General features: G+C 46.7%; 1 protein-coding gene across 1 annotated transcript in view; it reads right to left on the minus strand.

Annotated features, from left to right (window-relative positions):
• The window catches only part of TUBGCP5 (tubulin gamma complex component 5), a 1250274-nt gene that overhangs the window by 832268 nt on the left and 396191 nt on the right, over positions 1-21815 (minus strand). Inside the window, exon 9 of the mRNA XM_069636613.1 lies at positions 11192-11285. Coding sequence (XP_069492714.1) covers positions 11192-11285 — 94 coding nt within the window. The remainder of the gene's footprint in view (positions 1-11191; positions 11286-21815) is intronic.

Genomic DNA, 21815 nt, shown 5'->3' on the forward strand with positions numbered 1-21815 from the left:
TTTTGATGGGGGCATGGGCCAGCCCCACCTTGGCCAACGACAATAAGTACGGCAGCACTTGAGGGGCCGTAATCCACAGAGGGTTAATCTTCTGTGCGCCGCACCAGACAGAGAACCTCTTCCACTTATGTCCATAGCACTTAAGAGTTGAGGACGCCCTGGCCTTGGCAAGCACCTCCTTGCAGTCCGCCGGGATATCATACCCTCCAAACTCTAGTATTGCAGCAGCCAGGCCTGCAAGTTCAGCGACCTTGGGTCGTGATGGAGAATGGCGCCTCATTCTCTGGCGAGGAGATCCGCGTCCGTCGACAGCTTGACTGGGGGGACGCTGACAAGTCCAGAAGGTCCGGGAACCAGATCTGTCTCGGCCACGCCGGTGCGACGAGGATCATGCTGCACCGGGACCTCTTGAGCTGGTTGACCAGTCGCAGCAGCAACAGCAACGGCGGGAACGCGTACAGGAACAGGCCATCCCAGGGGAATGATAAGGCATCGCCGATGCTCCCCGGCTTGGGAAACCTGCTGGCGAACCTCCGGCACTTGGCGTTTGTCACCGTCGCGAATAGGTCGATCTGAGGATTGCCCCATCGTTGGAAGAGTAGATCTACTTGATCCTGACGCAGTTCTCACTCGTGGCACGAGCGCAGCTCCCTGCTGAGTGAGTCGGCGATGGTGTTCTTTATTCCTGCCAGGTGGAAGGGTACCAGAAACATCCCCTGGGTGACGGCCCAGTGCCACAGATCCTGGGCCTCCTTGGATAGGTCTGGGGATCTGGTGCCTCCCTGCTTCCGGATGTAGAACATTGTGGTGGTGTTGTGGGTGAAGATCCTCACCACCTTGCCCTTGAGGGACGGGAGGAACGATCGGAGAGCCCAGAACACGGCTCGGAGCTCCAGGATGTTGATAGGCAGTGAACTCTCCTCCGGGAGCCAAAGGCTTCTTGCGTGGAGATCTCTGGTGTGCGCTCCCCACCCCTCCAGGGAGGCATCCGTCGTCACCGCCTCCTGATGTTCCAGGGTCTGGAAGTCTGCACCCGCCGTCAGATGCGCGCGGGGGCGCCCCACCACCGGATCGCCTGGCGGAAGGCCTCGTTGAGCGGGATCCTGTCTTCGAAGCTGCCCGCCACTTGAATCAACCGGGCGTCGAGGAACTCTTGCAGTGGTCGCATCCGCAGCCTGCACAGGCGCACTAGGTAGATGCATGAGGACATAATGCCGAGAAGGGACTTGATGGACCTCACCCTGGCCACATCCATGGCCAACAGCTGCTGCACCTTGCCCATGATGGCCTTCGTCCTTTCCTCCGACGGGGAGGTCAGTCGCGCCACTGTGTCGAGCTTGGCTCCCAGGAACAGTGCGACCTGCGACGGAACCAGATGGGATTTGGTGAAGTTGATGGAGAAGCCCAGGTCCGTGAGCAGTTTGACGGTCTTCGCTGTGTGCCCGACTGCGAGTTCTCTTGTCTTTGCTCGGATGAGCCAATCGTCCAGGTAGGGGTAGACGTGGATCCCCTGCAGGCACAGCCACGCTGCCACCGGTTCCAGGCACTTGGTGAATACCCTGGGCGCCAACTTCAGATTGAAGGGAAGGGCCTTGAATTGGTAGTGCCGTCCCTGGACTCCGAATCTGAGAAACTTTCAAGGTCCCTTTAGAATGGGGATGTGAAAGTAGGCATCCTCAAAGTCCAGCGACGATAGGAAGTCGCCCTCCTCCAGCTGCCCCAGCACGTGCTGTAGGGTAACCATCCGGAACTTCTGGGCCGTGATGTACTTGTTTAAACGACGAAGGTCCAGGATGGGTCGCCAACCGCCGGTCTTCTTTCTTACGAGGAAGTACCGCGAGTACACTCCGGAGCCCCGGAGCTTCTTTGGGACGAGCTTGATGGCTCCTTTATTCAGCATCGCCCTTACTTCCAGCCGCAGTTGGGGGATGTGGTTTTCCTTCCTGGCCACGGGTGGAATGCGGGGGCACTTCTTCAGAAACTGTAGAGTGTGCCCGCGGGCCAGGGCATCCAGCACCCATAGGTCGGTGGAGATGGACTCCCACACGCTGACGAACTTCACCAGCCGGCCTCCCACTGGGATGCTCAGGTGGGGGCCCGACGCTACGGTTGGTTCAGTCCTGCGTGGCAGCGGCCATGCCGCCTTGGCGACGACGAGATCCTCCTGACTTGCCGCGTCCTCTGTAGGCCTCCTGCAACAAGGAGCGGGCAGCCTGGCGGTACGTCGAGGAGCTGCCGCCGAATCCTTTGGAGTCACCTTGCTTGCCTCCGGAGTTCCGAAAGGGCGGCCATTGGTGCTGCCAAACACCCAAGGCCCGGGCCGTCTCCGTGTCAGTCTTGATGGCCTGCAGCGATTCATCTACTGTCTTGCCAAATAGGTTATTCCCGTCGAAGGGCATGTCCAAAACTCTGGTTTGCACATCCTGGCGGAAATTGGTCGCCTTGAGCCAACCACACCGTCGAACACAAACACTGGTGCCCAACTGGCGGAAGCCGGTGTCAGCAATGTCTGTGGCCACCGTTATGGCGTGGTCCGACGCCACCTCGCCCCCCCTGCAGGATCTCTAGGGCCTACGCCCTCTTGTCATCCGGGAGGAAGTCCAGCAGAGGAGCCATCTTAAACCAAAGCTCCCTGTCGTAACGGGCCACAATCGCTAAGGCCTTGGGCACTTTAATCGTCTTCGCCGCAGACGAGATGACCCGTCGCTCCATGGCATCTAGTTTCTTCCCCTCGCCGTCGGGGGGGGGGGGGGGGTGGAAGACGAAGCCGTAGCCCCTGCCGCCTTCTTCTTGGCCGCAGCCGAGACGACTGAATCCAGGGTCGGCTGAGCCCTAAGGCACAGAGGGGCGGAATCAGGGACCCAGTACTTCTTCTCGTACCGGTTTCTCTTGGCAGGAGTCGTGGATGGGTTCTTCAGGAGCAAAAGCCCCTCGTCCCAGATGTCGTCTAGTAACGGGACCGAGAGGACCGTCTTCCTTTTGGCCTCACGCCGTTGATAGAGGAAACCTTCCTTCTGTTCTTCGGGGCAGAACAAGAAGAGCTTGGATGCCCTGGCAATCATGGCGTAGAAGGAGCCAATTTCGTCGGGCGGGGAGGCCCAAGGTTGTGGTGATGATGGAAGGTCCATCCCGTCGTCACCACCGTCGTCATCTGTCCCCGTCATGGCCGTCTCCGTTCCCGTGTCCTCCCTAGGATCAGGGGAAGGGGATGAAGGCTGCGAGGGCCGCGCAGTCTGGAAGGGCGGGGGGGATGAACTCTTCTCCGCTTGCTTGGAGGGCTCCTCGACGGGCCAGGTTCCGCTGGATCGTCCGTTGGGGGTAAGGGCAACCTGGTCCTTATCTCCGTACATAAGGCCTGGATCGCCATCAATATGGCTCCCGAGTTGTCCTGAGGCTCGGGTACTGGCTGCGACGGGCACAACAGTTGGGGAGTGGAATCCTCCGCCTCTACGGGAACCTCGTTGGCACCACCGTCGCTCTCTTCGTCCGCCTCGTCAGGATCCCTCCCGTGGGACCGGACCTCCTCGAACTTCTTGAGGACCTTCACGAGCCCAGCCAGCTCCTCCTCAGAGGCTGAATCCATGTCCGTGATAGCCACCGCCCCCCCCTCTTTTTCCACCGGGGTTCTCATGGGGGTCTTATTGATGGGCTGAAAAGAGGATTCCCTCCACGGTGGCAGGGAAACTCTGGGCCCAAGGTCGTCTCCAATGGGGTAGCCTCCACAGGCTTCGCCAGGGCTGCCACGACTCCCTCGATAGAGGCCTTAGCCGGGTGAATCAGGGCCTTCACGACTTAAGGCGCGCTCGGGGCCTTCACCTTGGGGGGAGGGTCACCGCCTCGCTCCCCCTCGGCTGTTTCCGTCGGGATCGACCGGGGCTTCTCCAGAAGCTTACCCGGGTTCTCCGACTTCCTCTTTCCCGAGCCAGAGCGTTGGCTTGTGGTTGATGGCGTCGGTGAAAGCGCGCCCTGCCTGGCAGCCGATGAGCCCGATCGTTCGGCGCTCCCGGTGTCCGCGGACTCGCGGTGCTTAGCCTTTTGTTGGGCTCCTGTCGCCGGAGTGCCCTCAAAGGACTTAGAAGACCGCTCAGACCTCCTCTTCTTCTCACCTCCTTCCAGCTAGTTGGTGAGGCAGATACGCCGATCCTTCATGGTCCGTTGCAACAAGTCTTGCAAAATGCACAGTCCTTCTCCACGTGCGTTTTGTCTTCGTGCAGGCAGTAGAGGCATCTAGAATGCTCGTCCTCCTTGAAGACATTCTGAAATCCACATCCAGGGCAGTTCCTGAACAGCTTGGATCCGGGCGTCGATTCTGGAATCCTCCAAAAGCGTAACTCGACGAAAACTTCGCCCTTGAGGGGCGTAGAACAATCCGAAACGGGTCCCCGTTGATCGGAAGTAGAAACGGTGGAGCTTGAGGCTTAACTGACCGAAAAAATGAGATTAAACTCTTTGAAAAATTGCAAAACGCAGTAAAAGCTCGAGAGCTATAGCAAGAGGACTCAACACTTGAACGCGCGGTAAAAATCTGAGGATGGCCGCCAGGGGAGGGGCTTAGGGAGAGGGCAGTCATTGGCTGGGGGCAGTATGACCCAGAGACCAGTGATTGGTTACTACTAAGAAAGACAGTTCAGAAACGAAACTGCAACTGATTTTTTCTTTACCGAGGATTCCCAGTCTGATGACGGGGAATATTCATGAGCATGTGAATCCATGCCAGACCCCATGCTGGAGAAAGTGGACAATAAGAGCCAACCATCTCAGGCAACTCATCTGATTTAGTAATACTACTAAATTGGCCGAGTTTAGAGTGGGTAAGGTGGAGGAGCCTAATATTCAAAGCCTCTTCAAAGTTGCAAGAGAGAAGGGGAAAATTCATCAACAAAAGCCTTCTCAAAATCATTGGAAGAAACATCAGGGCCTAAACTCTTACCATTAGTAAGGTCCATTATATATCCATCCATATCTCTCGCCAGGGTTATCGAGGATCCAAGGTGTGTAATGGTTTTTTAAGAAGCTAAGTCTACCTCACACAAATATGCGTTAAGGCCTGCATCACAACTGATGACTCTTGAGAAATGTATGTCTCAAATAGAATTATTCAGGGCATTATTTAACTTAGCCTAATTTGTAACTTCTAACCCGTCACCATTTACAATGGCATGCTTTGCCTTTATCTAATGACTAAACAGACTGATTACCTACTCGCCCCTTCTCTTTCCCCATCCTAACGAGCAACAGTAGGTTTATCAAAGTAATTAACTTCAGATTTGGCCATACACGAGAATTAAGTACCTTTTTCATGAATTTGAGTCCAAAACGCACAGTCTTTAGATACATCATACTCCCTCTGTATTTTTCAATCTTGGTTTTCAATCGAGACAGTCTACTACGGATATCTTTTAATATGATAGCTTCCTTAGAAATAAAAAGGCCCCACATATATGTTTTAAACACTTACTATAGGGCAGACATGAAGTTGTACTGTAACCAAATGCTCCATGCACAAGTTTGCTGTGTCTCGCATTTCATATGTACAGGGCGCAGCAACCTGTTTGTGCATGCAGCGTTCGGTTACAGTATGGTTCCATGTAATGAGCATGTAGTGTTTTCCTTAAATAATCTGACATTCAAAGCACTGCATTTATTAGTGCTTAGGAGAACAATTTAAGGAACAAATAATATCCTAGTGCAGATGGGTTCCTGCGCCCTGCTGTCTATGGCCAACAGGGTGTGCCTAAAAGAACATACGTTGAATGCCCTGCGCCGAAATGGCTGTTGCATAAGAGGGCATAATGGTTTACCTATGCTCTCCATTTCAGGAACCAACATGGATAGGGTTATGGCCCAAAAGTGTTCTTGGGAATATGGTACCTCTTATAACCCAAGTGACTGCTTTATAAATATAAATCCTGTTAACATTCAAAACGCACAGATTAAGTATCTGTATTTTATGCTTGCCAATTGTTCACAAGGCAAATATAAACCTACTGTTAAGATGGATTTACAGAACTGAGCCCAGAGGGAGGATTCTAGGAGCCCCCCCCCTATTATTTTAGACACTTAGGTCTAGTCAAACTATCTAGGTAGCACGCTGAGAAGTAAGGCTTATACTTCAGAAATAGTGTGGGTGGTGAAGTGATACAATAAGACACACAGAGTACTGAAATAAAACCAGTCAGACAAAAATACACTATTGGCCTGGACACACACTATGCAAAAAAAAGCAATAACGATCCGTCGAGCTTTCAGATAGAACTATATGGCATTGGGGAAATGTCCAATATCCAAATAGAGAAAGACCAATATACGGACCCCAATGTCTGAAAAGGATAACTGGCGCAGAAGCAACAGAAGCAAGGGTGGGGTATGCGAGGAATCAAGGGAATTGCACCTTCTCCCCAAGGGGGAGCCACATGTGTGAGGCTAGGGAGGTGAGCCCGCTTCGCAATACCCTCCCCCTAGGGTAGAAGCAAGCGGGACATCACCAGGAAAGACTGCCCATTTTTGGACAAGAAATACTTTCTCCTAAGAAACTCCCTAGAGACGATGTTCCACAACATTATGGACTTAAGTATAATGACTGGGGCGAAGAAACTGAGTAGAGACTAAAATCTTACTGAAAAAGAACATGTACCTTTAAATCCTAATATCTCATACACTGAGACGAGGAAGTTAAATAATGAACAATCTACATGCCAAGCCGACGAGAGAAGCAGTCAGCACAAGCGGACTGAAACGCGAGTTTGCTACTCGCCTGGAGTGGAAGAAAGAATAGCTGGGAAGAGAGAGAAGTTGGGACGCCAGAGCCAAGGCATCAGCCTGACATGAGAAACCCTGAACAGGGAAACCTAGAGAAAAATGCTGGGACATCTGAGACACAGTGTTAACCCGGCACAAGAAACCCGAGGAGGGGAAAATTAGAGAGAGGAGTCACAGTGCCAGAGTCACAGCATCAGCCCAACACATGAAAGCCAGAAAAGGGAAACCTTAAGGGAAGCACTCGGACACCCGAGACCCGGGGTCCACCAGACACGAGAAAGCCAACGAGGGAGAGCCAGGAGAGCGAGGCAGAGACGCCACAGACGAAGCATCAGCCGAGTCTGAGAAGTCTGTGGGTCAGGAGCCCAAACAGAGGTGGTCATGAGACCACAGAAGTCCTGTGATGGACAGTTGGTCCCTACAATGTCACCGATACCACTGTGCAAGTAAGGACATGGGGTGTCCCACTTCGTAGTCGACTGACTACGATACCGAAGAGGAGAAAAGGAGCTGCAAGAGAAGTACAACACCAGAGGGCATACTCCAAAAGCCGGAGACCTGAAAAGAGGTTCAGAATGAATGAGGTTACCGGAAACATTCTTCCCCCGAACAGAAGGTAACTGGGAGAACGGGCATAACGAACCAGAATATAAACAAATAACTTGTCTCAGTATAAGCCATAAGATAAATTTCCCCTTTGAGGAAAGGAACTTAAACTACGCAGATAAAAAAGACAAGAATATTACAAGAGACAAGAATTATACCACGAGAAAAGATTCACAAATAATAATACCCTGGGAAAGGGGGAGAGTCACAAACCCATTTATAAAAGAGAATATGAAAAGGAGACATTCTGGTGAATCCAAGTTGAAATAAATCAGATAGGAGAATCTAAATAAGAGGGAAACTGGCTAAAGCAAACCTAGTCCTAATTGGATATGAGAAAAAGGTTATTTTGACATAAAGAGACAGATTTCTGAACGAAAAGGGGAAACTAGAAACCATAGTTGAAGAGTTACAAAGGCTAATGCACAATATCTCAAGAGAGTATTTAAAGATTACCAACTGTTGAAGAGTCTTACAGACGGGTACTAGAAGTACACTCAGGAGAAGGGAGTCATTCTGCACCTAAATAAGCTAGTTCATATTGTGGTAGGGTCACATAGGGTCGTTTTTTGACAGCTGACTTTTTACTTTTGTTCATTCACGACTAACGGACGAGCACCTTAATTAGAAAAATAGGTAGGGGCCACCCATAGAGACACGGAAAGCTAGGCTGTATCTTTATTTAATAAAAAAATCTTGACCCATGTCCTCGGAGTGTCCGCATCCTTCTTCTGACCCTTCAAACATCACTATGTTAGGAGGTTGTTTGAAGGCATCACAAAGAAGGACAGACAACAGATTCCAAATTCAAAATTAATCCATGTTATTAACTTAGATGTCAGGATGGCAAAAGGCCTAACTTGCCCTATGCTAAAATGCGATTTCCCTACCTAAATAAAACTAAGGAAAGTCTGAGTCAGAGAGGTCAATTTAAGAATCTGTCTGTGTTCAAACCCTATATACTGTATGGGCACAACGTTAACTGTACAATGTGTAGGGATGTCAGCAACCAAAAAGAAAACTTGCAGCTTTCTTTCAGCTCCCTTACCCAAGTATAAAATAATTCTGCAAAGCAAAAGTCTCAGAATGACCCTTTCTTGGATTTTGGATACACCTGTCTTTTTCAGGTCTCTGGGTTTCCTTCCCCAAGTCAGGACTCAGGGGTTCCCTTTCCCAAGTTCCAATTCACACAACCTTGAAATTAAAGGCTCCTGTTCAGGACTCAGGGTTCCCTTGCTCAAGTTCCAAATGACACAGTTCAAAAATAAAGAAACACAAACTATCCTTGTCTCCACAGTTTAGTCAATGTTATTTTCAAATATTTGTTCAGATAATTTGCAGCTTTCACACAGGTTGAAAGTGGCACTGTAAATCGGACTTCAGTATCCTTTGTTTGCCTGTTCTTAAAGTCATATTAGATTTCAGCATACTTTTGTCTGTTGAGAATTCTATTCATGTTAACACTTCAATATATGATTTGCCTGGATTAAAATGTCCTTTCCCCTTTTTGTATTCCAACTGTTTTAATTCTATTTAATAGCAAGGTTTTATTTCAGTTCGGTATTCAATAATTATATCTATTGCTTACGGTTAAATTTCCCTTTTTCTCTAGTTCCATAGCTGTTAGTTTCACTTTAATTGAATAGTTCAATGTTTGGAGACGTTCTGAATTGTATCTCTTGCTATACACAACCACTTTCCTCTGTTTGATAATTGAAAAGGGAATTGATTGGAGACCTTTGAAAACGTGCTAATCCGTAGAATCTCACTGGTCGCTTTAGGAGCTGATGCTGCAGCGCAGATCACACAGCTTTCTTCATTTAGTGTCTAGCTCATGTTTCTGCCTTTCAGACACCCCTGGGGTGGTCCTCAACTACAGGGGAACAAGCACGTTGAATAGAAAGGAAAGGAAAGGGCCAGCCTTCCTGCACAGCTCCCTTTGTATTTTCCCACCTACTCCACAGAGTCCCATCTCCCATGCTGCACTGCCGGGTTCTCTGCTGCATGCACTGGCATCCTGGTCCTTCTCCTGTCGTTCCCCTTTTGCCACTGGCCAGGACTCCATTTATATACCTGCAGCCCCTTGCCAGGCTGCAGGTGTGGAACATTTCCTGACCACAATTAAAGGGACATGCCTCAACTTCACTGCTCTTAGCAAGCTTCTTCCTCATTCCAGTACTAGAGTGATAAAACAGCATAGACTTCATTGCTCTTAGCTGCCTCTTCTTCGTTCCAGTACTGTCAAAAACCAGTTGTGGAGAAATGAGGGCAGCTAGCTTACAAAAGCCCATAAAAGTCGGTGGAAGGGTTGAGTTGGATATCATTTGGGAAAAGGGATGCCATGTTTCGCCCAAAGGCATGCCACTCTTTCTCACACTCCTTCTGTGTCTTCGAGGTTTGTTTTTTCTCCTGATGTTACTCTGACCAAAGGGAATGGGGTAACAATATCCCATCAAGGCTTCTGACACTAGGGGTGCATTACAAAATGGAAAGGGGGGGAAACTGCATCTCGTCTAAGGTTATTTCACTCCCCCCCCCCCCCAAGAACCCTCCACCCAGGTGATCCTCCCTCGCTTCTCCACCCCCAGGGCCAGGATCCAAAAGCAATGGCCTTTCCCTGGCCACCTGCGTAGAGGATCCAAGGGAAGTAGATGTGAGAACGTCTTCCGGTTTCTCACAGTTGGTAAAGCCAGGTTTCTGAATCAATGGGTATTCAGGGAGGATGGTGAACCAGAGGAACATGTTCTCTCGTATGTGCAATACATTTTCTAGGGTCCATTCCGACAATAGGCAAATCTGTAGCATTTTGTTAACTGAACTGTACTGTGCATATATCAGTACTGCACAGTACATAACACTTCCATGTTCTTAACCCTTGAGGCCCAGCTTCAGTGCAGCTTCGGGCACCACCACATGCAGGTGGTGGCCCCCGAACCCTCAAGCACCCCTGCTATTGAACTCCCGTGGTTAGACAGAACTTTGTCACAGAACCTAGGAGAATGATGACCGTGCCTGCTGAATGGGGAGTATACAGTACTCTGATGGTACAACCATGCATATGGCATAGGTTCCGGGGACCAGGAAGGCAAAGCATGTCATAATGGCGGAGTACCTAGTGCATAATGCCAGAACCTTTTGGATGCAGTTAATACCCAAGCACAGGGTGGTAATACCGAACATAAGCTGCTGTGTACCATTGTATATGACAGTTTAATCTAGAACATGATTGGACCACATTGGAAACAATAGCAACAGCTGGTAAATCATGTAGTAATAATAATAATAATAATAATTTAGCATTTATATAGCGCTACAAACCCCCTGGTATCTGAGCGCTCATTATTACGCACAGTGTGTGGTGCCCATTTATCGACCTAGGAAGGATGAAAGACTGAGTTTGGCCCTGCCGGGATCCGAACCTGCATCAGCAGGGTCTGCACAAATGTCAAAGCGAGCGCTCTACTCACTGTGCTATCTGACCAAGTGTTTGTAATGTAATATGATGACAATAACTGGCAAATGACAGCAGAACCCGGGCATAAAATGGCAATGGCTGGCAAACTAGAAAACAAGTTCAATGTACAAAATCCAAATCTACAGTCTTTAACAGTGCTTGTTAATTTAAGTGACACTGTCTTCTATAAAAATGAACTATTTTCTGCTGCTGATGCGATTGCTGCTGCTACAGTGCCGCAAATGCAGTTATCGCGACCGGGGCAAGGACAGAGCCCATCCATGTCCTTGGCAACACCTATGACTAACCGAGAACACAAACTGTCAAATCCAAGTGTTATACGCACATTATTTTGTTAACCTCTAAACTTACGTGAGTCACGTGGGTCACAGTAATGTTATCCCTGACAGTGACTTTTCCATCATTCAGTTGAAATATGAACATCTTTTTCACTCCTGACAGCAGCCTGAAAAAAGAGAGCAAGAATATGCAACCTTTAGGAAAACAAAGAGGACCAAGCTATATTTATATGAACAATGCAAATTGTCTCAGTTTCATCATGAGCTGCATTTAAGGTCAAAAACCCCATGTGTTAATTCCATGCAATACTATTGAAGCAACTATGAAGCAAACCAGGTAAACCTTAAGATACTACGCTGCCTACACAGAAGTAACCAACATTCTTTACAAACTTTACATGCGAAAGGAGGCCAGCAATCACTAGCATAGAAGGCATTTCCAGAACGATGTGTGTTTTGTTCAGGTGTTCCGAGATTAGCAGTTGTGTTACTGTGCGTTTCATTAATATTTGGAAACACGGATATACAAATGCTGACCAAAATGTGTGAAGTTAATTTCGAAGCCATACTTACTTTCCATCTCTACATCCTTCAGTACTGTTACAGTCATTTTGAATTGAACTCCTATTGAGATTAGAAAGGCTCTGTAGACCAGGAATGTCTGTCTCCAAAGTGATGTGTTACATGGATAAGATAACTAGGATATTCCCCAGAGCACCTGCTCTTATCCCAGGCTCCCAAAACGAAGATATTGTACAAGGACTCAAGCATGGATTGTCACTGCAGAAAAATCAATGCTTATGTCCACTGTATCAGCTCAGCACTTTGCTACACAAACAATTTCCCTGGAAAAGAGACCAGTCGGAGAACTGCCTCCAGCGCAAAAACCTAGCATAACCCTTTTATGATGGTTTGTGACTAACAGATTCACACTCTTACTGGGCTCCCACCCGCGAGCGCAGCACCTTATCCTGTGCCAACTTGAGGCTGGTGGACAAAACTATTCACCAGAATCGGTGAGACATTGCAGACGGTGGGCAGTCATCTCGACACCAATAATGTCGACAGTCAAAATGTCGAAAAATTAATGTCGAAAAATTGTAATGTCGACATACAAAAATGTCGACATTAGTTCTTTTCGACATTAATTTTTCGACATAACTAAAATAATAACATGCATTCAATACATGCAATAATTAATAAAGTAATCATCTCTCATATAAGGTAAGCCAGTTTCATGTTTTATTAAATCTGTATAATAATCAAATAGTAAATAAAATATTTAACTTTTTAAATATAAGTAATATTTTTAAATATAACTTTTGGATGCATGTTTTTAATTAAATAAATAAATAAATGTAATGTTAGTTTATATTTCAGTCGAACATGTAATACTCTAAATAACCAGTTGATGGCGCTAGCGTGTTAAAAATGCATGTCTATCAATAATAACCTATTTTTGTTTTGGTTTCGTACGCACGGCACGTACTTCAACGTTAACGTAAGCGCCATTTTTAAAGCTCACTCTCGATAAGTTTCTCCTGCGGTCGCGTCTCCGTTAGTTCGGTCCTCGGAATTTTTTGATTTTTTTTTTGTTTTTCACTATTTTTTCTGGCTTTTTTCATCGGATGGACTGGGTCTACTTGGATGCCTCGGACTGTGCCTACCTGGATGTTTCCTTTTTTTTTTGGATTATGTTTTTTTTTTAGGAGCCGGAGATTTCGCATACGGATCACTATTTGTTTTTTTCCGGAGTATGGCGTTTACCTGGAACAGGCATTTGGACAGTGGATTTATGTGGATTACGGATTCTTTACTTAGACTTCGGACATTTTTTTTTTGATGGTGTGGATTTTCGCCTGGAATCGGCACTTTTTCATGTTCACTGCAATTTCGCTTTGCACCTGGATTTATGGGATTTTCTCGGAGTTTTCACCCTTTTCAACACGGAATCTCGATGAACATGAACTAAGTGTTTTTCTTAACATTTTAAGTTAAATGCCAGAGAATCTAAGTAACTTTCCTTGTTCTTCATGCTGAATTCGTGTACTATTTGCATTAATTTATTGTCAGAATCTCTGCACTTTTTTCTTTTTGGTGCTTGATTTGCCAATTAAATTGTTTGTGAAATGCGTAATTCCTGGTGCTGTTCCTCTAATTTTAAGTCCTTTAAAAAATGCCACAAATTAGGATGCTGTGTGTTGAAATTTTTATTTATGCGGCTATGCCAGCCTTCTAACGCGTTATTTGTTCTTGGTTTGTTTTCCATGGTAGCTGGTAGCAGTTCCACAATTCTATTGGGTATTTCGGTCTGCGTCTGTTTCCACTCCTAGTTAATTGGCCTATCCAGGTGTTCTCGAAGTAGTCCAGTAAATTTGTACACTCATCCTCATGATTTTTATAGTATTGACTTTCAATTAAATGTTCGTAAAAAGTAATGACATGATTTTCCGGTACAAAAGCCAAAGCAAAAAGTTTCTTAACGTTAATTTGAAAGCAACTGTCCTCCGTATATTTTGATCCCAAACCTAATTTTTGTATCTTTCTCCAAACACACTGTGTGAAATGAAAACAACATTTTTTTATTTTAGTTTCTCTGTACACGCTAGAAAATCCCTTGATTTGAGCTGTTTCGTAATCCATGATTATGGTCTCTGGTTTCGTATCTGGTGTTGTTTCCTTAATTTTTATTATATATGATTTTGTATGTTTCCTCTGTTTTTTTTGGCATCAAAAAGTATATTAGCGGTATTATTTTGTCATTGATTGTCCCATGTACGGTGTAAAACTGAAAAAACGGGTGAGGGCATAACTTAAAAGTTGCGTCACTCTGCCAATTTTTGCTTCGACTCAGATGCTGAAAGTTATTTGCGGTAGCGAACACTAAGATTTTGTCAGTGTTCATTTCAATTGAGCCACAGTAAAAATTGTCTCCTCTTGCAGTAACTTTAAAAATGTCCGGAATCGTTATATTTTCAAAGGATATTGGTGGAGGTGGTAGGTTTTCATTAGCATGTTTGGTTCGGTTAATAGTGGGCTGCATTAATTTTTCAGCCGGCAACTGAGCTGTTATATGTGTCGGTAACTGGCCACAAACTTCTCTGAGTACAGATCCGCTAGCTTCCCCCTCATGTTCAATCGCTTTTCTTTTTAGGTCCGTCAAGGTTTTCTTGATTATTATATTCGTCTGATCAGGCATATGATTGTGTTCTTGTTTACCCTGTACCTCTGTTCCGACTGTTACTGCGCGTGCTGTACATTTATTTTTTGCATATTGCGCGCAGCGCCAGTAAATCCTCTCTTTTCTTTGAAGTTCCTTATAGAATATGTAACCATTCCAAATTAACTGCTTTCCTCCTTTTTGACTGCTTATAAATTCCACTTTGTTTTCCATTTTATCACCTGAAACGATACATAAAATTATTTTTTTGTGGAATGTTATACTATGTGTTTTATAGTACATTTTATTTTATTATAATGGTCGTGTGTCTTACCTTTTCTCCAGTTCTGACTATGAATGAAGTGTAATCTATTGCCTGAAGTACCCTCTCACGAGATGTTCTGTCAGGGAATGACGGTTTTCCACACCCGTTACTGGTTTCCTGCTACCAAAACAAGGTGCTTTACTCAGGAATGTCATCTAGTGTGTTAACCATTTACGGACGAGGGGAAGGGGAGTGGGTGCTGGGATGGTTTGTGATGTAGGGTGAGGTTGGGGGGGGGGACCCCCCCAATAATAAACGCTAGTTTTGTCATGTTTATTTACTTCGTGTTACTGCCTACGTTAATTGATCATTTTTTTGTCGACATTTTTTTTTCGAAAAATTGACTTTCTCTATTATATGTATGGGATGTCGACATTACTGTTTGTCGACATTTTTTTTTCGACATTATGACTATAAACCATTGCAGACTGCCCAGGAGCCTTTGAAAAGATGCAGTCCCACACGGCAGGCAAGCCATTTAAGCAATCGACAGCCACAATGCCCAAATACATCACATTTAAAATGTTCAATTTTGTACTTTTAATTCTGATGGGTTTTTCCAGTGCTTTAAAACATTCGAAGCAACCTTTTAGGAGATCACAACGTTTTCAAAGTTTTATTCCATATGAATGAATAGAGCAAACCCAACAGGTCTGCATCTTCTAAGGGTGAAATGTAGGTATGTCCTTATTTTATCGGGTTTCAAAGGGAGTACAAGGTCACCTCTTTTCAAAGACAAATGAGGTATAAGGGGGAGGGGGTTAAATCCCCTACTGCTCCCAGACCCACGAGACCTGTGAGAATGGAATCAACTTCAGAATCAGGGTCTAAGAACATGGCACTGCATTGAATTTGACCCAGGGATGGCGAATGCACAAGTAAGTTTAAGTGTAGGCTTTAGGTCTGGCCAGCTGCAGTTGGGGGGGCTCTAGTTGCTGTTGCTCGAACCCACATGACCAAGCAGAGCCCAAGATGAGCTAAGCACAACGAAAAGGAAAGAAATGCAAGAATAAAGGAGCCAGCGGCACAGCCGATACGGCACACGAGGACCCTCAGCAGCAGCTCCTTTGGAAACAGTTCCAGGTAAGCCTGAGGAATTGGCAGGGTCTCCGCTGATCACACATTGACTCAGGGGCTGGCCAAATCCAACCCACCAACCACACTGTAGGCAGCACACAGGATTTGGCAGCCAGTCAATCAGGTTGGTCCTGAAAGACGCACAACATACAGACAGACACTCTCACCTAGGATGTCTAGGGGACTTGAAACTAATTTGTGCGGGTTGAATCATGAACTTCCTTTATGGTTTCAGGGTGAGCCCATGGCAGAAAAATGGCAATATTGGTTGTGCCACATTGTTAACACAGACAAAGAGGCCACCAAAACAAAATGGCCGGCAGCAAGGCTTAAAAAAAATACAGTAATACTCCAAGGGCTACCATACAAGTGCACTGGGCTACTAAAGCAGTAAAACTGACTAGAAACCTGGTGTAGCCAAAACCAAATCACAACTGCCATCAGCATATTCCAGAACACATGTTCAGGGTGATATAATCACCCTGGAACCAACCAGAGGTGATTTGAAAGCACTACTGCCTTAGTAGCCATATGGGCAGTAGATCAGAAAAAGTGTTGCAGTGATGGGGCAGTGGGTGGGTGGGGTGAGGGACTCCAGTAGACGTACCATGAAAGCAAGCAAAGCTTGGTTACATACAAGGAATGAAGTCCAGCCGTGGTTACAGTGATGGATGCGTAAAAAGAAACAATGCACGCCGATGAGGCATGGGTTACAGAAATATACAATATAAGTAATACTATATACAATAAATCGGTTGTCTTATGAAAGCCATTGTCTCGACTACACTGAGCAGTTGACACCCAAAATGTACATATTTACAATCACAGTGGTGGAGCATTAGGGTAGCAAGAGGTCGTTGTGTCGTGAGTCTTGAGCCAATGGATAGTCTTAGTTCTGAATAGGCGGTAGGGGAGGTCCTCCCTGCAAGGTGGTGGAAGGGAGTTCCAGTATTGTGTTGCTTTAACAGGAAAGCTGTTCCCACCTGACATAGAACGTTTAAACCTGGGCACCAGGAGGAGATTGGAGTTGGCCATTCTAGAGGGGCGAGAGGAGGTAGTTCTGGTGAATCTAGTGATAAGGTATTGAGGGACTGCTTGGTGGAGGCATTTGTGGGTCAGGGAAACTGATTTGAGGAATATTTTGTCTTTGGTGGAAAGCCAGTTGACAGACCTTCTAGAATCAGAGATGTGGACTTTCTTTGGGATACTTAGGGCCGCTCTTAGGGCGTTGTTTTGGAGGATCTGAATTTTGTTCGTAATATATTTGTTGCATCCTACATAAAGTGTGTTGCAATAGTCCAGCTTGGACAGGATCAGAGCCCTGGCTAGGGTGATACAGTTAGACGGGGAGAGAAAAGGTTTGGCTGCTCTGATAAGTTTGCATGTATAAGATGTGGCGGATGCCATAGCATTAACTTGTTTTTTAACCCTTTAAGTGCCATTGTTGTCCCCCCCCCCCAGTGCCACGGGTTTTTTTTTTTAAAATCGCGGTACCCACCGCAAAACCCGCCCAACATTTCCCCCGTCATTAAACCCTTAAGTGCCACCGACGAGCCGGCCCGTCGGTGGCAACCTGGAGCGGTTTTTACCGACGAGCCGGCTCGTCGGTGGCATTTAAGAGGTTAAAGGTGAGAGTGGAGTCTAGGTAGAAACCAAGGGTTTTAACCTCCTTGGCTACCGTGATCTTATTGTTGTCAATTACGAAGGAGGAGTAGTTTTGGTCTAGTCTATTAAGGTTATGTGAGGACCCTAGAATGAGGAGTTCTGTTTTGTCGTCATTCAGGCATAGACCGTGTAAGGCCATCCATGCCTGGATGATGAGGTATACTTTGTTGACGAAGGCCAAATCCTTGTCATAATCCCCCGTCAACGGAATGAGGATCTGGGTATCATCGGCATAGTTGGTGTAGGTGATACCCAGACCATCTAGATCATCAAAAAGGGGCTTTGTGAAGATCTTGTACAGGGTCGGGGAGACGCAAGATCCCTGAGGCACGCCACAGGTGATGGGTGTAGGGTCGGCTGCTGCTAGTAGGGAAAAGACTCATCGTGCAGTTATTTAGAAAGGATTGGATCCAGTCAGTTGCCTCTTGAGAGAAGTGGGCGGCTTTTTGAAGGTGGTCACATAGGATCTCGTGGTCGACCAGATCGAAGGCAGCCGAGAGATCAAGAAGTAGCAGTAGTGCCACCTTACCCTGATCTCTCAGCTCATCTATCTGTGCCTTAAGATCTATGAGTGCGGTTTTGGTGCCGTGTTGAGGCCTGAAACCCAATTGTCTGACTCCTAAGAGGTGGAAGTGCTCAAGGTAATGTTGGATTTGTTGGTATGCTATTTTGTCGAGGATTTTAAGAAGGAACGGTACTGTGGTGATGGGGCGGTAATTAGTTGGAGTAGAGGGGTCTAAATTCGGTTTTTTGAGCAGGGGGAGGACCTAGGATTGTTTCAGATTGTTAGGTACGCTGCCTGATGTGAATGACGCATTTATTAGTTTGGTAATAAATGGTGCGGGATCACGAGCCGCATCCTTTATCAATTGTGCAGGGCATAGGTCCCCGTGGCAGTTCGAAGGTTTCAGGGTGAGAATGACCTTTTCTACCTCTTTGGTGGATACTCTGTGGAAGTTGAAATGGGGAATGTGCACGGGGGGGGGTGTCTGAATTGGGTCTATCTTTTTAGGGCTGGGGATGTTGGGTTTAGTGGAAGAGAGAAGGGAGTCCTTTTTAATGTTTATCTTTGTCTTGAGAGAGGAGATTTTGTTAGCTAAGGCATTTTGTATATCCGTGCACCAGTTTTTGTCCTTGAGGCACGAGTCAGGAGCTTGGATGGGAGATTCAACCTCTTTTAGTATTGTAAAGAGCTCTCTCTGGTGTTGGATTTGGCTTGTGAGATTCGAGTGCTGTAGGACGTATGTTTGGCCAGGATGATTTCTTTTTTATAATGAGAGGCTAGTCTACTCAAGTTTTTCTTGTTTTTTTCTGTGGGAAGTGCTCTCCAAATGTTTTCACAGCGTCGCTTTTGCTGTCTGAGGGCTTTAAGATGAGGAGAAAGCCAGGCGTTGATGTGTTTTCTTGGTTTGCTCTTTTATAACTTTAGTGGGGCTATGGCATCAAGAGATGAGAGCATAACTCTGTTGTATATGTCTACCATCATTAAGGGATCTAAGTGGTCCGGAATGGCATTCAAGGTTGGTGCGATTAATGGGATCAAATTTTCGGGGGTGATGTTCTTTTTATTTCTGGTCTGAACAGCTGGAGCTATACTGTCAATTTGCGCTGGTGTCGGCTCTAAGGTGAACGAGATCAGGTGATGGTCTGTCCAGGGCTGTGGAAGTATAGACGAGATCAAGACTGGGCAATTGTGCACTGCTAGCCAGTCCAGGGTTCTACCTTTGGTATGAGTGGGCACAGTGATCCTCTGGGTGAAGCCCAGTTCCTCTAAGGTATTATTAATTATTGTGGCGTTAGCATCTGCAGAGTCGCTAAAACCAAGGCTAAAGTCTCCTAATACGATACTTTGTGAGGAGTTCTTAAGTTTATTTGATAGGATATTTGTGAGGTCTTTCTTCAAATGACCCTAAGGGGCCAGGTGGACGGTAAATAAGGTGAATAGAGATGGATTGTGTATTAGATAAGGTTAACTTTGCAGTTAAGGATTCACAAGATCCTATGTTGGCTGGTGACTCAATGGTCAGAGGGAGTTTAGTTTTAGCTATAATGGCAAGACCTCGAGAGGCGGTACGATCAAGTCTTAGTAGAGTATAGTCATCTGATATGGCTAACATAATTGCAGGGTCTGCTGTTGGATGTAGCCAGGATTCGGTTACGGCTAAGAAGTCTTCATTGTGGAGTAGGTCAGCAATGTCTGTAGCGTGAGCTACCATGGAGCGGGCGTTTATCAGTGCTCCCTTGGTCTCGGGTTGTACTGGTTTTAAAGGTGGTAGTGAGGATTTATGTGCGTCTTTCTGGGTGTGGATAGGTTCACGATAGAGTCTACTGTTTAGTTGAAGAGGGTGCTGGGAGGGTCTGTGGGGGCTAGTAATAGCCTTGCTGTGGGCTGATTTGGTTAAGGGGTCATAAAGCCTTGGAAGCCTTGTACGTAGTTTGAGGTTCCTCTGGAGGACAGTGCAGGGTGCAGAGATCATATCAGTTGGTCTGTGGAAATTCGGTGGGGGCTCGTGTGTGGTTTGAGTTTGGTATCATGGTCGGGTATTGGATATTCATAGTATAAAGAAGTGATCTAAGTATCACAGTATAGAGCGTATGGAGATACATTGTGTACATAGATAGGATAGGATAGCTGCAGGGTGGTTGTTGGCAGTTAGCATACAGCCGTGAGGCACCTGGGTATGAAAAGCAACAGTATGAATACAGGGGCAGTAGCACACCACAGAAGGGCTAAATGCAATTCAGGGCGCAGGGCACCTCTAGGCTAGTCAGTGCAAATACAAAAGGGCTAAATGCAATTCAGGGCGCAGGGCACCTCTAGGCTAGTCAATGCAAATACAAAAGGGCTAAATGCAATTCAGGGCGCAGGGCACCTCTAGGCTAGTTGATGCTAAATATAGATATATTTGGGTGCGATGCAGCCATTGAATGTCGTAGTACACCCTAGATAAAGTACATAGTATAATAGTACTGCTGAGTAGTGGGCGCTAAATGACACAGTAGGGCGAGAAAACCATTATAACAAGACATGCAGAGACATCCCCCACAAGACACATTTGGCAGTGGGAGTAGGTGATTCAGGTTAGGGCATGGTCAGGCTGCATAGGCATAGGCAGTTCATGTTAAAAGAGTGGTCACACGTATGTACACTGAGGCACGTTTGGGCTACTGTGGCAGTGCAGTGTCTGAAAAGGGATGGAAGAGTACTTTGTATGCGGAGGGCAAGGGGGTCTGGCAGACGGCAGTCACGGCACCGAACAGGCACAAAACAGGTGCTGGCCTTGCCTCCCGTGGACCTTGGAGGGAGTGGGCCGGCTTCGCCTGCCAGTGACCAATGGGAGGGGATATGGGCCTGTTGACCAATCAGCTCACAGCAGGGGCCTGGGTTCAATGGCAGGTATTGTAGGCAATAAGCTGTCGGCCATCTTAGAACGCTGGGTACCTCGTGTACCTTGATGGCGGCAATATGCTCAGAAAGGCGTTTCAGGATAAATAAACGCGCAAATTTCGAATTGCAGGCTCCGGAATCAATGCATGCGCATTAGGCATAAAATGAAGGATTTTTGCAAGGTTGAACGGGGGCATCCACGCTTACCATTAAAGATGGTCAGCAAGGCTGGGCAGCTGGTATGCTCTGTGGGTCCACTGCTCCTGCAGGGACATGACCTGGAGCTCCTGCTCGACAAGAGGGTGAAGGGGACTGTAATAATGTCAGAGATACTGCTTGCATAATCTGGTATAAAAGTGCAGCACTCACTCACTTTACGACTGCACAGACGCCTCCATGGAAGGCCAGGACAATGTCTAGCACCATCCAGTTCTGAAGAACCATAGTTCGGAGGGCTGCCTGTTCCTGAGACAGCATAGACCAGGAGGAGGCTGTTGCGCATTGGCAATATCCTCCACCAACAGTGAAAGGTGCGTTAACCAAAATCTGTTTATTATAATCCCCAGTGCTGGTATCCGGTAACTCTGGCCTGCAACAAAGTCTTCCCATGAAAAGCATCACTTAGGGCGAGCCGGTGGAGGGAATGTAGAGGTGTGAGGTACTGCAGGCAGAACACATCCCATGTACCAACTCCCTCCCCAATTGATGGGTAACCACGGGTATGTCTTATCTCTACAGATGAAATACGTTCTGGGATAAGTAGCATAACCAGCATGGGAAAATTTGAAATTCCGATCAAAGGCAAATGTAACATTTAATTACCACACTAGTGTTATTCGACAGGTAAAACAGACGCTGGTTCCCATAACACCGACCATTGGTTAGTATAAACACAGGAGGCCCACTTCTGGAGATAGTAGGTGGAGGGCAGCAGGTTTTCAGTGCACTAGGTTCGGCTCAGGGAAATCTGGAAGCCCCGTGAATCCCAATGGGGCTGAACATCACCATAGCGTTTTGGGCCTCGTGACTGGGAGACCAATTTGAGATCCAAACAGATTCCCCCACTGAAAGGGGATTGGTGC

The sequence above is a fragment of the Ambystoma mexicanum genome, chromosome 7p, assembly GCF_040938575.1.
Source record: "Ambystoma mexicanum isolate Mex_15411 chromosome 7p, UKY_AmexF1_1, whole genome shotgun sequence".
Taxonomy (NCBI): Eukaryota; Metazoa; Chordata; class Amphibia; order Caudata; family Ambystomatidae; genus Ambystoma; species Ambystoma mexicanum.